This window comes from Rhamphochromis longiceps, linkage group LG8 (assembly GCF_057381845.1).
Source record: "Rhamphochromis longiceps isolate RC_006_pf linkage group LG8, R_longiceps_female_GT1.1, whole genome shotgun sequence".
NCBI classification, from domain to species: domain Eukaryota; kingdom Metazoa; phylum Chordata; class Actinopteri; order Cichliformes; family Cichlidae; genus Rhamphochromis; species Rhamphochromis longiceps.
The window spans coordinates 30,431,477-30,445,540 of NC_140564.1; the positions used below are offsets into that span (position 1 = coordinate 30,431,477).

The 14,064-nt window shown below is 38.7% G+C and overlaps 1 protein-coding gene across 1 annotated transcript in view; it reads right to left on the minus strand.

The window, feature by feature from the left end:
* The window catches only part of LOC146664001 (vesicle-fusing ATPase-like), a 28,528-nt gene extending 15,270 nt beyond the window's left edge, over positions 1 to 13,258 (minus strand). Inside the window, exons 1-9 of the mRNA XM_085416977.1 lie at positions 13,146 to 13,258; positions 9,978 to 10,063; positions 9,143 to 9,239; positions 7,135 to 7,174; positions 4,172 to 4,338; positions 3,843 to 3,950; positions 3,539 to 3,614; positions 2,965 to 3,120; positions 235 to 434 (exon numbers count right to left, since the gene is read on the minus strand). Coding sequence (XP_085273103.1) covers positions 235 to 434; positions 2,965 to 3,120; positions 3,539 to 3,614; positions 3,843 to 3,950; positions 4,172 to 4,338; positions 7,135 to 7,174; positions 9,143 to 9,239; positions 9,978 to 10,063; positions 13,146 to 13,157 — 942 coding nt within the window. The 5' untranslated portion in view covers positions 13,158 to 13,258. The remainder of the gene's footprint in view (positions 1 to 234; positions 435 to 2,964; positions 3,121 to 3,538; positions 3,615 to 3,842; positions 3,951 to 4,171; positions 4,339 to 7,134; positions 7,175 to 9,142; positions 9,240 to 9,977; positions 10,064 to 13,145) is intronic.
* Positions 13,259 to 14,064: the final 806 nt, after the last annotated feature.

A 14,064-nucleotide genomic window follows, 5' to 3' on the forward strand; every position in this document is an offset into this window, starting at 1 on the left:
TGGAAGAATACTAATAGCTACTGAGAAAATACTCTGAACAAACACAGTGACTTTTGATGACTTCTAGATTAGAAGTTTAGGAAAGTTCTAGCAACACAGCCAATATTACTTGGAAGCTGCAACAAAACAGACTCGTTTATTAATACAAACAGGACTTTTATGTTTGCTCTGCTTTGGTAAGCTGGCTCTGTTGTGGAAGAACAATACAAAATGTACATCGTGTCCTATTCTCACCCTCTTCTGTTCATCCTCTGCATCTGCAAACAGCTTCCTGATGTTCGCCTCAGACTCTCCCACATACTTGTTGAGAATCTCAGGGCCGTTGACGATCTTTGGCTCCCGGGCCTTCAGCATCTTGCCAATCTGTCGTGCCATCAGGGTTTTACCACAGCCTGGGGGCCCGTACAGCAGGATTCCCTTCACATGTTTACAGCCTGGAGACAGATGGACAAGCAGAGGAGAGGAGCTGATGTTAAACCGAGCACCCACAGTTCACTTTAACAGCTAGAAAATGAGTAGAAATCAGTGGCAAAATGCATAAATTGTATCATATGTTTCCAAAACAGTTACCTATTTAAACAGATGTCTGCATAAGAATGTGCTAAATCTATTCACAAAGGGATAAGGGATTTGATACCAGAAGCTATCTGGTTTCTGTCTGCAGTCCAGGTTGTATTGATCAGCCACATTTGAGTAGGCTCTGGCTGCAAACAGGTAAACAGTCCGTGGAGAACTACGTTGCTGAAATGCAAATTCAAAACCACTAATGTTTTAGCTTTATTTTAGCTGTGTTTAAATATATATATATATATATATATATATATATATATGCACTAGTAAACATAGACAAGCAAAAGAACAGGAAGTCTTGGCCTGGAAATCTGCTAGTTACACTGGAGAGCCCAGAGGTTACGTAAGAAGGATGACCAATGGCTTCTCCAGTTAAAAGAAAATAGTAATTCAACAGGAGAAGGCATTTGCTTTAAGTGTTGTTCATTACCCAAGATTTCGGACAATAATTTAGCTTTATACAATGTAGCAGCTGCAAAATGTTGGCATACACCCTAGTATTGTGGTGTATTATCGCTCTGTCGTCATTCTCAAGCTTAATATTCAATCCTTCGTAAGAAGTTGGCTATATGTTAGCCTTTTATAGAAATGATCTTAATGGATTACTTTTTTGTTGACTGAGAAGGGACTGCAGTGACGCCCTGCAAAGTTTTAGTCAGCCAGTAAGGTGTTAGTGTTAGGTGATGAAGTTTCTATAGTTTGTCTACAGATATTAACAAGAAGCTGAAATATGAATTTAGTTTTCTTAAGAAATACAGCCATTTTTGACCTTTCCCCCTTTGACTGGGGGGTAAATGTGTGATGAACATGAACAGAGTAGAGTAGGCATTCTTTGCAATTCCTACTCTACCTCACCTCCATTGATGCACATTCATATCACCTTAAAATATCTTGAGCTGCTGTTAATTTTAAGATTATGAACTTAATGATCAGACCAAGGAGCAGAAGTGTAAGCCGTATAATTCCAGCACTTAAGATTTCCTTCAAAGACTTGCTTCTTCTCCAAGAAGATCATGCGTGGAATCCATGAGCTCTCCACTCGGTAATGTTTACAGTGTGGCTCTTTTAAATGGCCTTTTGCACCTGGTTAATGACATTTAGCTCAGACTAATTGAGAGGCCACAGATAACCATCTGAGTTGCCATTTGGCCTGCTGAGGGAAAAGCGGCCCAGTCTGACAGGTGAGAGCGTAGAGACGAGGGGGTTGGCTTCTCTTGCAAGGTGGGGAGAAGTGATGTGGTTGTGTCGGGTTTGGAAGAGCAAGCACTGAAGCTTCTCTCAGTCTGCTTCACCTCTCTGGGAGCAAAGGGGAGACAAGGTGAAGCTCTCGGCATCTCAGGCACACACACATCATGTGTGACGTATGCACGCATATTGCCGCTCTGTCAGCACCTGCACCGCCTGCTCCCCACGCCTGCCAATTACCACTTTACCTTTTGCTGGGTGCGCTATCAGGACATGCCATCTCATTAGAACATCCAGCTGGGCACAGCCAAAGGCCAATCCCTGCACACAACCAACTGTTTAAAGGTCAGCTCGCACACTGCTGGACACTGCCGCTCTTAGCTCTGCAGGTATGGAGAGTCTGGGAAACTCATGTAAAGTGTATATTTGCCATGCTTTGGGGGTCCTTACAGCAGGTTTTCACAAGACTGTTAGCTTCTTGGAGCAAGGATTAGGACAGATGTGTGTGAATGCGTGTGAGAAGCGAGGGTTTGCGTATTAGTCACAAAGACCGCCTGATGGCTTTCATTAGAATGAGCTGCTGTCCTTTTGGCAGCAGCTGGGGGTTGCCGATTCAGGTAATGCTGCTGCATTTCTCAGAGGAATTATTCGACGTTATGTTTGTGTTACGTCGACGAAAGGATTAAACACAAGCTGAATGTAATAACTGAAAACACTGATTACATTTAGCATGAGTAATCTCTTTAATCTGATGAACAGTGGAAGAAATACTGAGACAGAGAAAAACAGTGATTATTAGGATTGATTTTTTCTTTCCACATTTTGGTTGTTAATGTTCATCAAGTATGGACAAATGCACTCATATCGAGTGACTATGAAATTCTTTGACAAAACACTGAGGATCAGTGCTTTATCACTCCAAATGGGATGATAATTTAAAAAATGAACTCCATATTAGAGCCAATAAGAGTAGAAACAGTTTAGACAGTAACATCATCATGAAACAGTTTCCTGAGATCATAGATGAAGTAAGAAATAGGGTCATTTTTTCATAGATTTTGACACAACCAAACTTCTTTTTGTTGGCCAGATATGGCCTCATCACACAGATGTCTTAAATCATCATCAGACTTTAAGCATGGCAGTATAAAAAGTGGAAAAAGAGCCACAAACAAATGAATACGTGATGACAAAACCAGGGGGGCTTACCCATCTGTTCAACTATGTCTGGAGGGAACACTCGGGAGGCGAAGGCTCTCCGGAAGATGTCCGAAAACTCCTTGTCAAGGCCGCCAATGCCCATCCTCTCAAAGTTCCAGTCTGGGCTAATAATAGACTGACGTGACTCTCGAGTCTTAGATTTCCCTGAAGGGTAAAACATAAAAATGTTTATTATTCACTCAACAGTACACTTAATTCCTTTTTCCTCCGTTTGTTAGTGTCTTAGACGTTGCAAGCTTTATTTTGATGTGCATCAAAGTTAATTAAAATTTTAAAATGTAACTTTAAACTCTCCTTGAGCCAGTTTTGGTTTCTGTATTTAAAGTATTGCATTAATAAGTCACCCAATGCCTTTAAACCCCAAAGGCCAAGCTAAGTGAGTGAAGTGTGCCCCCTTGTGGTACTTTAGAGAATTGCTTCAGATGTAGTTAATGTAGATGTATGTAAATGCAGGTGTAACAGGTGTAGTGGTTTTAGCAGTCACATTTGCACTTTGTATTAAGTGTAGGCATATGAGAATCTATTTTTACAATGAGAGAAAAAGTAAAAGTCCGACACTCACCGGCCAGGATTACGGATGAGTTCTCTGCTTTCTCAAAAATCACCTGACTGTTTGCCACCAACAAACCAATGTCAATCTAAAGAAACAAGCAAAAGTAAGATGATAACTGGCTTGAGACACTGCCCTGTTTTCACTGCCTCAATAACAGCATCAACCTGTTTGAAATCAACATTCAGGTACAACATCTGGCCCTTTAACTACCTGAGAAGGTTTAAGATAAACTGTATGGATTAAAATTAATAGCTACCATGGTATATAGGTGAGTGAACATCAAGGGACAGCATTAAAAATATTCTCCAGATACCTTCTGTTTCTTCCCAGAACCATGTCCTCCCCTCAGGATGCTGGGGTCCATGGCCTCCATATCTTTAACCACCAAGATGAACAGCTTTTCGCAGAAACTCAACACGAGCTGGTTTTAAAAAAGAAGATACATGCACAGGACAAAACGAACAAAAACACACATAGATAATCAGTTTAACAAGCACACACACATTTAAGTAGTAAACAAGTTTAAATGATCACATATTTACTCTTAAATTTATGTGTAAAGGTGTTACTAAGCTTCATTTTAAAACTGGTCTCCGGTTTTGTTTTAGAATCAGTATTTAAAGTGTTAAAGCCAAAAAGCACCTGCTGGCCAACACTGAAGGCCTGGTTGTTGAAGCTCTGGAGAACCTCAGCAGCCATCTTGTCTGTGTCGTAGGCCTTGCTGTCTGCATGCTTCTTCTGCAGGAAGTCGATTTCCACGGTCATGCTGCTTACACACTGTTTGGACTTGTCAAACGTGTAGTTTGACACTGTGATGGCAGAAAAGAACAAAATGAAAGCACAAAGTATTTCTCGTTAACCTGAATCATTGCTCATGGGCACTGTAGTGGGGAGCTGGCAGACTATTTAACGCTGGATCTGACAGTTGGTATTTTTGCAAACAGCTAAAGTAATGTTTGAAAAAGTGTAGGACTGTAGTGCATGTGTAAAAATGTTTATTATATCACCTAATAAAGCTGTCCGAATAATAAAAATCACTTTATTTGTATAGCAGTTTTCAAAACACAAAGTTACATTGAAGATAATACTTCATAGTGAACAAGTGAGGAAACAGTTGCCAATTCATATATCCACCATGTAAAGCGCAACATTAGAATTTGTCTGGAGTCATGTTATTTGGATAGAAGTCAGTGCTTCTCTTGTTCCATCTTGTTATTTAGCTCCTCGACTCTTTCCAAACACTGATCCCAAATGATTTATTATGCCTGCTGATGTAAACGAAAAAGGAGAAACTTTCAAAAAAGACATCATGAAAGCTGTTTTTATCACCACCGTTGCCTAAAAACATTTCAATCTGTTATGACATTAGTAGCTTTACTAAAACTAAAAAACTGTACTAAACTGTCTGTTTGAAAAGGCTATGAAGCCTCACAAAATGTAAATAAAAGCAGAATAAACTGATGTGCAAAACCACAAGTTTCAGATGCAATTTTGCAAACCTGAGCCATGCTGCCATGTTCTTTGTAAATAGAGGAGGCAACACTTCCAAAGAAGAATGTGCTAGGTCTCTTCCTGGGAACACTGGCAACTGTTTAGAGTTTTCCACTTGTGAATAATCTTTCTCACTGCAGAATGATGGACTTCAAAATGTGCCGGAATGTGAAAATTGACTTTTTTTAACCACTCCCAGATTGATGAGCAGTTACAGTTGATTACTGCTGGCATCATTCCTCCTTTGCATTTTGTTAACACCTAAAGTGTCCAGAACAGCAAACTGATAAAATGTTGCTTTTATAAAGCTGATTAGCAACACAGGGCAGTAAAATATACCTAGTTTTTTGCACATTGCCTCTGCATTTGGCTTAGTTTTTATTAAATAAGCAATAAGAAATGCAATATGTAGTTTTTTTGCAGTTGATATGAGGTTTTATTTACCTAATTTTAAGACCTGCTAAGCACCAGGTTACTTATTACGTTCTGATAGGTATAACTTTAGAATTTAAAGAGAGTGTTGCTATATCTACTAGTATCCCTCTCATCTCTTGTTAAATGCTAACTAAATAGCTGAATTTGAGCTCATTAGTGCATATGGAGGGATAACCACATCACTAGCTCCTCGTTAGCAGCCAGCAGCTCCTTCAGCCTTTAATGTGAGAAACCAAATGAAATCCAGGCAGCTCCTGAATTAGATATGATCCATCATCCCCTTTCACTCTAAACTGAATCTCTTCAAACTGCTGCTATCTCGTTATGAAAATGAGATAGTCTGCAAGTAGCGTGCTGATATTTCCACTGCTGCCAGGTAGTGGAAATATCCACATTCAATATGCCCAAATTAATCATAGTCACTAGAAGACACTGCTACCACATTTATATTCATTATGAAAATGATTTGAATGATTAAATACATGGTAGGTTTAAATACCAAAACATAGTGATTTGATGAATAAGAATACGTGAAGAATAAGAGTAAGGGCTTTCATGTTTTTCACGGGGATCAAATTTTAAAACTATGACGACATTTATTCTTTTCTTCCCCCCAAATCAAGTAAGACGCACCACTTTAGCCGAAGGGGCTAAGTAAAAATATCTATCAAAGGAAAGTCTTCCTCTTTCACTGGATGCTGGCTAGCCTCTGTGACAGATATGCAGAGGCAACACCTACACATATTGTTAAACTGTCTTTCAATCTGCCGGGCAAATCATATTCCCTCATTCCTTCCTGACACTTGAATAATAGCTATACCCTCTAACCTCACGCACAATTAGAAATCTGTATGATAAGACCATCAGAAGTTAGCACAGTGAGAAAGACTGCAGTGTGCAGTCAGAAGTATGCACGCTACATCAAAGAACCCTCAAGGTCCCTGCTAGTGCTTCTTATCTGGTTGCCAGTGACTCTAAAGGTATTCACTTCTATGAGAGAAATACTGAAACTCTGTTGATAAATACACAACCATGTAACAGTAGCAATCACAAAAGGTTTTGTGTTAGACCTTTCAGAATATACTGAAACCTCTTTACACAAAACTCAGGCTAAAGTCAGAGGTGTTTTTAGACTGGTGGTGCACTGGTTTCATTAGTTTGGCTCTCTTTAATGGGCCCTATGTGGCTTGTGAACTAAAATGAGTTTCACACCTATTTACTATAGCAATCATTAGTCTATGCACCCTGTACATATATGTAAGAAACTTTTACTGAGAGCTGCTCATAAGAGAAATTATCCATATTTTATCAGAATTTATCTTAATTATCAGCTATATCAGTATAACTGCATTCTAAAGCCTCGAGAATAACAGGATGAAAAAAGGATGAAAATGCAGAGATTTCTGTCAATCTTGTGTACTGTCTCACAAATTCATCCCCAATATGAACCAGGAAAAATGAAGTGAACACTTTATTACTTATTTATGAGGTATCACATATCTGTAAAGTGAAGATGGGCTTCTTTCTCCAGAAGTAGTCAGATGGGGAGAAAACAAATTAACAAAAAGCCAAAAAAAAACTTCATGTTTTGTATTCATTTTGCTCTGCTGCCCCCAAGTGGCCAAATGTGGAAAGCTTTAAATAAAAAATGCATTGAAAAGATTAAATCTTCAACTCACCTTCAATCTCTTGTCCAATTATTATTCCTGCCCATTTTCTCTGTGAACAAAGAGAAGTGATTGATTTAGTTCCACGCCTTATCATTTGCTCTTAAAAAGTGACGCACTATGGCAACAACCTTGCTAACATTTAGCAGTCTAAAAGGCACTAACATTTCCTACGAAGCTACCACACAGAAAACATCACTGCACGTTTCACAGTGCAACATTCCTCTGCGAGATGGTCTTATTTCACAAAACTCCACTGAAATACATCACTCGTGTCTTTGATGGGCAACTAGCCATTTTTATTTGAGACAGCAGGCAGACTCAGTTTCCGTGTTTTAAATGGTCATTCAGTAAGTATAATTCTTGTGGTAAAATAAGACCATTTTGAGGGGGTTTCAGTAGTACCTGTGTGCGGTCGTAGCTGCCAAGTTTATAGATGGAAGAAGAGCAGGCAGAGAGAGGCAAGGCAAAAAGAGGAAAAAGCAGGAACAGACAGTTTGAGACAAACAAAGAGGTCCATGCAAAGAGCTCTCAAACTACCACAGTTTTTAAGTTTACTTGTCAGAATATCAGATTGCAAACTGCTATGAAGATTAAAAGAGCAATACACAACAATATGCTTTGTTGAACACCATCAAAGTGTTTTCATGCATTTTTTTAATAAGTGGAAGTTATCTATGACACAAATTTGTGTCTGTTGCTGCTCACTGTGTCCCAAACAGTGCATTGTTTTAGTTTCCATGCTGGTCAGCTTGGTCATGTGACTACTGCAATCTACTGTAGGTAATGAGCTGTGGCTCAGGAACTCATAGAAACCTCTCATCCAAAACACTGAGCTATTTATTACTGATTAAAAACATCAATCGGTCAAAAGGTGAAAATGTTGAAGTGTTTTACTAAGTTTCCTGAAAACTACAGCAGCTCCTGACGCAGGTTACCTCTGCTTTTAAATACGTGCTAGGAAGTCACATTTTCCAGTCAATCACTCTAATCACTGCTGTACACCTAACAGCTCACCTGCTGCTTTTGTTCAAAATACAGTATATACCATCAATAAAACAGAAAAAGTACACTCTGTCAAGTCTAAGGTTTTACATTTCAGGACATAATAAATGATCTATTCTACAGCAGGTCTTAAAGTTAGGTAAATGCAACCTCAGATGAACAGAAACACATCATAAATTACACTATGTAATTATTATTTAACAAAAAATAAACAATGGAGAAGCAGCGTGTGTAATTACCCCTGATGATTTAGTATCTGTTGGACAGATGGCCTCACATGTAAAACCTGAATACTTTTGTATGTAAAGAAGTTCATGGTCAACTCAATGACTGCGAGGTGCTCAGGTTGGCTGAAAAACAAGCCCCCCCCCCCTCATGAGGTGTTGTTACTGATATCCACTATTTAGTTTTTGCCAAAGTAGCACTGTACATCATGGGTAAACATCTCCGCTTTACCTGTGCAAAGGACATTGCTCCAGAATCCTTATGGGTTGTTCACATATAAATTTGCAAACTTGAGCCATGCTGCTGTTTACTTTTTGGAGAGAAGAGGCTTTCTTTTGGCAGCACTTCCAAACAAGTCATACTTGTTCACTCTTTCTCCAATGGTGCTGTCATGAACCTTAACATTTAACATGCTAGCTGAGGCCTGTACAGTCTGAGGTAGATCTCTTGGGTTATTTTGCTGTTTCTTTGAGCATTGCACGGTCTGATAATTAATTTTGCACAGACTGTTTCTGCATTTTAACTTTATTCATTTATGACACATTTATTTAAGTCATGTTTTATAGTTTATCTGAGTTTGTTTTTACCCAATTTAAGACCTGCTAACGTCCTCCTGACATCTACAACCTTTGAATTTAAAGACGCTGTACTTACAGAAAACAGTCGTGGTAAAAAAGTATCGGTAAAAATACCGAGATATCATATTTGCAGGAAATACATCAAGGAACTGAGTAATCAGTGACAACATGCAGCCAAGGATCATCTGAAACTCTCAAACATTTAAGCCTACCTGAGCCTGACTGAAGGCGATGGTGTTGATGTTCACACTGGAATGCGGCTTCAAGGTGAAAACATACTTGTGGGCTGAATTGTGCACAATCACGTGTCTGCATCGAGACGAAGAATTAGAAGGAAAGCAAACATGAAGCAAATACTTGAAACAAACAAAATCCCATTACTTTTTTTTGTCTTGACAAAGGTTTTCAAACAAGATACCTTGGCTTGAGTTACGAATGAAGTCATATATTATAAATGTAATGGTAACATGTTTGACTGTCCTTCACAGAAGCACCTAACATGTTTACGTTAATTGTCTTTGATGAATTTATGATTATAAACTGAATGATGGACAGTTCATTCTTGGCCTTTTAACAGCATAACAACAACAGTTTGTATCTATTTTACTTTAAGTTGTATCTTACTGGATTAATCAGACCATGACTCAGAAAATTCCATGGACATACAAACATCCATCCCATAATGGGGTCTGTTAACTGGGTCTGTCCATCTACTACAGGGCTGCCCAATCCCAGTCCACAAGAGCTACTATCCTGCAGCTTTTAGATGCATCCCTACTCCAACACAGCTGAATCAAATGGTTTGATTACCTCTTCAGCATGCCATCATGTTTGGCAAAGGCCTGATAACAAGCCATTCATTTGATTCAGGTGTGTGGGAACAAGGATGCATCTAAAAGCTGCAGGACGGTAGCTCTCGAGGACCGGGATTGGGCACCCCTGATCTACTAGAACGTCAAAAATCTGAATGCAGACATCACTATCAGCTGATGCATAAACCCACTGGTTTGACAGCCTGTGTAGATGCACACCAAAAATCTGACTCACTGTTCAAAATGTTGATCCTTGTCACTGACGATAGCACAGTTGGTGAGCGACAATTCGTCTGACGGGCATCGAGCCGTTTGCATAACCTGAACAGAGAAAAAAAAAATGTGACTTTGCAAAAGACAATAAATACAAATAAAAGCATTTCTCAAGTTATGTCTTTACATCACTTGTGTTGGTTTTGTGTAGAAAAACCACAGGGTAAAAGGTTTGGTCGGCCTATGGTCATACATGACACAAAAAGGAATCAGATCATCACACTTGGCCAGACTAATTGTAAATTAATTAATTAAATTTTGCAACTTAGCTAAAACTGTTAGCACATTACCTCACTTCTTTTACCAGTTAAAGGTATCATGGGGAAAGTGACATGATAATTTGTATTATTTCCTTCCTTTTTGGATTTACCCAGCTGAATTTAACAGCATAGAAGCACACGTGTGCTGTCATGGCTGAACCAAGAAGCCTTTTATTGCTAGTATTAATGAAGTGTGCCTTCAAATTTTGGTTTAGTGCACCCTAATCTTTAAAAAGGTTTAAAACTAGCAGTCCAATGCACCACGGGCCTGTACAATCTTTTTTTCTGTGCTGGTAGGTTTTTTCCTGTCAGTTGCACTATGCAAAGCAATGATGTCAAAGCCACAGCAGAACATTAACTTTCTGCACACCTGAGTCACGTGCATGCATGCTTTTTTTTACTACTCTCTTTGCGTAGCCTAGTCAACTCTTAGACTGGCCTTGAAGAATCATTTTGTACTGTAATTGCACACTAGGTTTGCAGCTCAGTGATCTTTATGACTCCACATCAGGCTGTTGTGTAAAAAAATAATTATGAAACTATGAAAACAGAAAATGTCTCAAGGCAAATTCATACAAAAGTCTTTATACTGACACACACAGGCTGCGTAGCAAAAAAAAAAAAAAAACATTACCAAACCAAATTACTGTAGAAACAAAATCTTGAAAATTACAAGAAAACCCCCATCTCATTACATCCTTCTTAGAAAGCGACCAAGATTTAACCTGCTTTCATCTCAAATATCCAAAAAGATGATTAAGTGCTGACCTAGATCTAAAAACGTTAATCTTGGCCTACTTTGAGCATTTCAGGAAGTAGGCTTTCTTGTGCCTTTTAGCTCTCCTGATAATCTCAGATTGTCAGTCTATCCGAGGTCAAAAGTATTAAGAATTGTTATTTTTTTGGCGAGTTGTTGGTGATAATAAGAACTGTTTTAGGTTTGTTCATTGAAAAAGGGAAAACAATAGCAGGAAGGTGTCTTGGCCCATGTTCAGTGGGCCGCCTCCCCTTCCTCTCTGAACAAAAAGAGTACTAAAGTACCAAAAAAAGCCTAAAAAAGCCTCTGAGACTGAAGAAGTCACCTGGATGAATCATGAAATGTTTCTCCCATTGAAAACACTACGTCCAGGTGAACAGACTCAATTTTATTGTACAGCAGAAAGGTGACATGGCATGTAAAACCATACTTGACTCACATTTGCAACTACACTCAGTATCTATTATAAGATTTAGCCCAAGAGGCCTCTGTTTTTCTCAGCAATAAGTTTGATGACAGAACAGCAGTGAAGCTTACTGTCAATATGGGTGTAGTTAACAACTTAGCTCCACACAGCAAACAGTGACCGCAATGTTGAACTGGGGGAATGAAAGAACATGTTTTTCTAGAGTCCACAGCAGCCCTCACTTCTGTTATCAACATTCAAGACGTTTACTGGGAAAAATCTGATAAAAGTCCTTTAGCAAACCATCTGTTTAACGAGCTTAAACAAGAAGATAATTGATCTTTCCTCTTACTCTCATCCAGCGGCACTTTGTTTTACACAGCTACAGCAAAACTGACTAAAAACTAAGGCTGTGTGTACGCAGACAAAATGCACGTTTACATGTTGCACTGGCTGAGAACAGCCCATTCTTTCTCTTTTTGACAGTAACACCTGTACTATGCTGAGGTGAATCTAAACGGCAATCACTACATTAATTTTAAAGCTATGGTTACTAATATTTTGCGCATGAATTATGCTATAGTATTAACTGTATTAAATACAACTTGACTATAATGCATCAGATTCTCTCACGTCTTGACAGAGATGCCTTCAAATACACTAAATTTTATTAATATAGCCTAGTAGTTCTTTTCCAGTATTACTGATCAAAACATTTAGAATACACACACATTAATACAGTACTTTTAATGCTAAACTATTGTATAGAGTTTTTTCTCTTACAATGCTGATATGTCTGCAGCAGCAGGGTTGCTATTAAAGGTGCATCTTATTTTGCAAAATCAGCGGCTGTGCTGTTAACGCCTCCCCTTACAAATACACTTGTAGCAAGATTGGGAAATCCTGGGTTAACTTAATGAGATGATGACCAGCTTCATGTGACTGCTTAGTCTGATTGACATGTCAGGGGTGAATCCAGACAAAGGAAACATACCCTGGATATACTAACCTTACTTTCAATTACAGGCCCCAGTACCTAAGCAAATATATTACTGCATATAACAAAAATGCTGCTGAAATGTGTTTGTTTCATGTGTGTGAATTAATATATAGGATGATATATTAGAATATCACACTTTTAAAATCACCAAATACCCTATATCTCTGAAAAGCCCTATACCCAGTAACATGGGGCTTTTCAGGCTTAATTACTGGTTAATTGAAAGTAGCTAAAGTATTAGTAAAAATGCAATTTTTAACACTGAGTTAAAAGTAAGTTTGGGCTTTCAGTAAACGTTTCTCTTTATGTGCCTTTCTTGTTCCCTTTTACCCATTAAACACCGCAACACTTCCTTCATTTCACTTCAGAGACACATCCAACCCTGAACAGCAGGTTTTTTATATCGAGGCTAAAAACACAGCTAAACAGCCCAAATATGGCAAATGTTACTTATAATAATTCACAGGTGGGAAACAAAAACAGCTGCATGAATGCTGAGTTTCACACTGGTCATAAGATACTCCATTTGTCTTCCGGGCTGCCTACGAAGTTATGAATGACAACTGAATCTGCCACACAGCTAGTGCTGTGCTGGCTCACTGTCCGAGTACAAACCCCCCTGCAGTCCTCTAAGTGTACTTCCGGCTTATTCTTCAATATTTTCCGCTCCAAGTGTACTTCTGAGTCTGAGCTTCAAATAAACTCACCCGTGTAGACATCACTGTGGGCTGTTTTTGTTTTTTATCCTACTTCTGGTAAAACTCTGCATCAAGCTTCCGCTGACAGAGGTAAACGCACAGACTGACGTCGAAGGAGGCGGGATTTCAACACGTACTGTAACGTCATCACGCAAGCGACGGGAAGCTTGTTTCTGAAATCCTTAGACACCCATAAAAGTGATCTTCTCCCAGGTTGGATTGCTCCAAGGTGACAAAAAAAAGGCTGTGTCAGATAATAGATAAAACGAAATCTTTTCTATATGGGGAAAAATGATCCACAATAACATTAGGCTGGGTTTAGACTTAGTTTTAGATTACAGTCTTCAGTTTTTATTATGCCTGTGTTTTCCTTTCATATTAGAAACCCTCAGAAATTTCAAACTGGGATGTTATTTAGGGATATCAAAAGTTATGTAGCCCTTGGACCAGGCTTATCTGGTCCTAAGTCCAGCTATAATAAAACAATGGCGTTGAAGAAATAAATGTTTTAGGAAATCAGATATTAAAATGTCAATTTGTGGATTATACAACATTGTAATTTGCAATATAAAGGTGAAAACACATATTAAACATATAGGCATTATTATCATTGGGAACAAGAATTATGGGAGAAAAGAACAAATAAACAAAAAAATGTGGCTAAAATGTAAATGTGCTTAGTCAGATGGATTGTGGATTCTGTGAAGAAGATAATGTGTGAAACTTTTTTGTTTTGTTTTCTCAAAATAGTTTCTGTAGCTGAAGAACTCAGTGCAGTAGAGCAATGTTCGGATGTGGTGGAGGGGAGAGATTTACATCACGGACGTGCAGCCAACAAATCTGCAGGAAGTGTTGATATGATGCGGTAATGTCAGTATTGACCAAAATATCTGAGGATTGTTTCCAGCAGCTTGTTCCACCTGTGCTA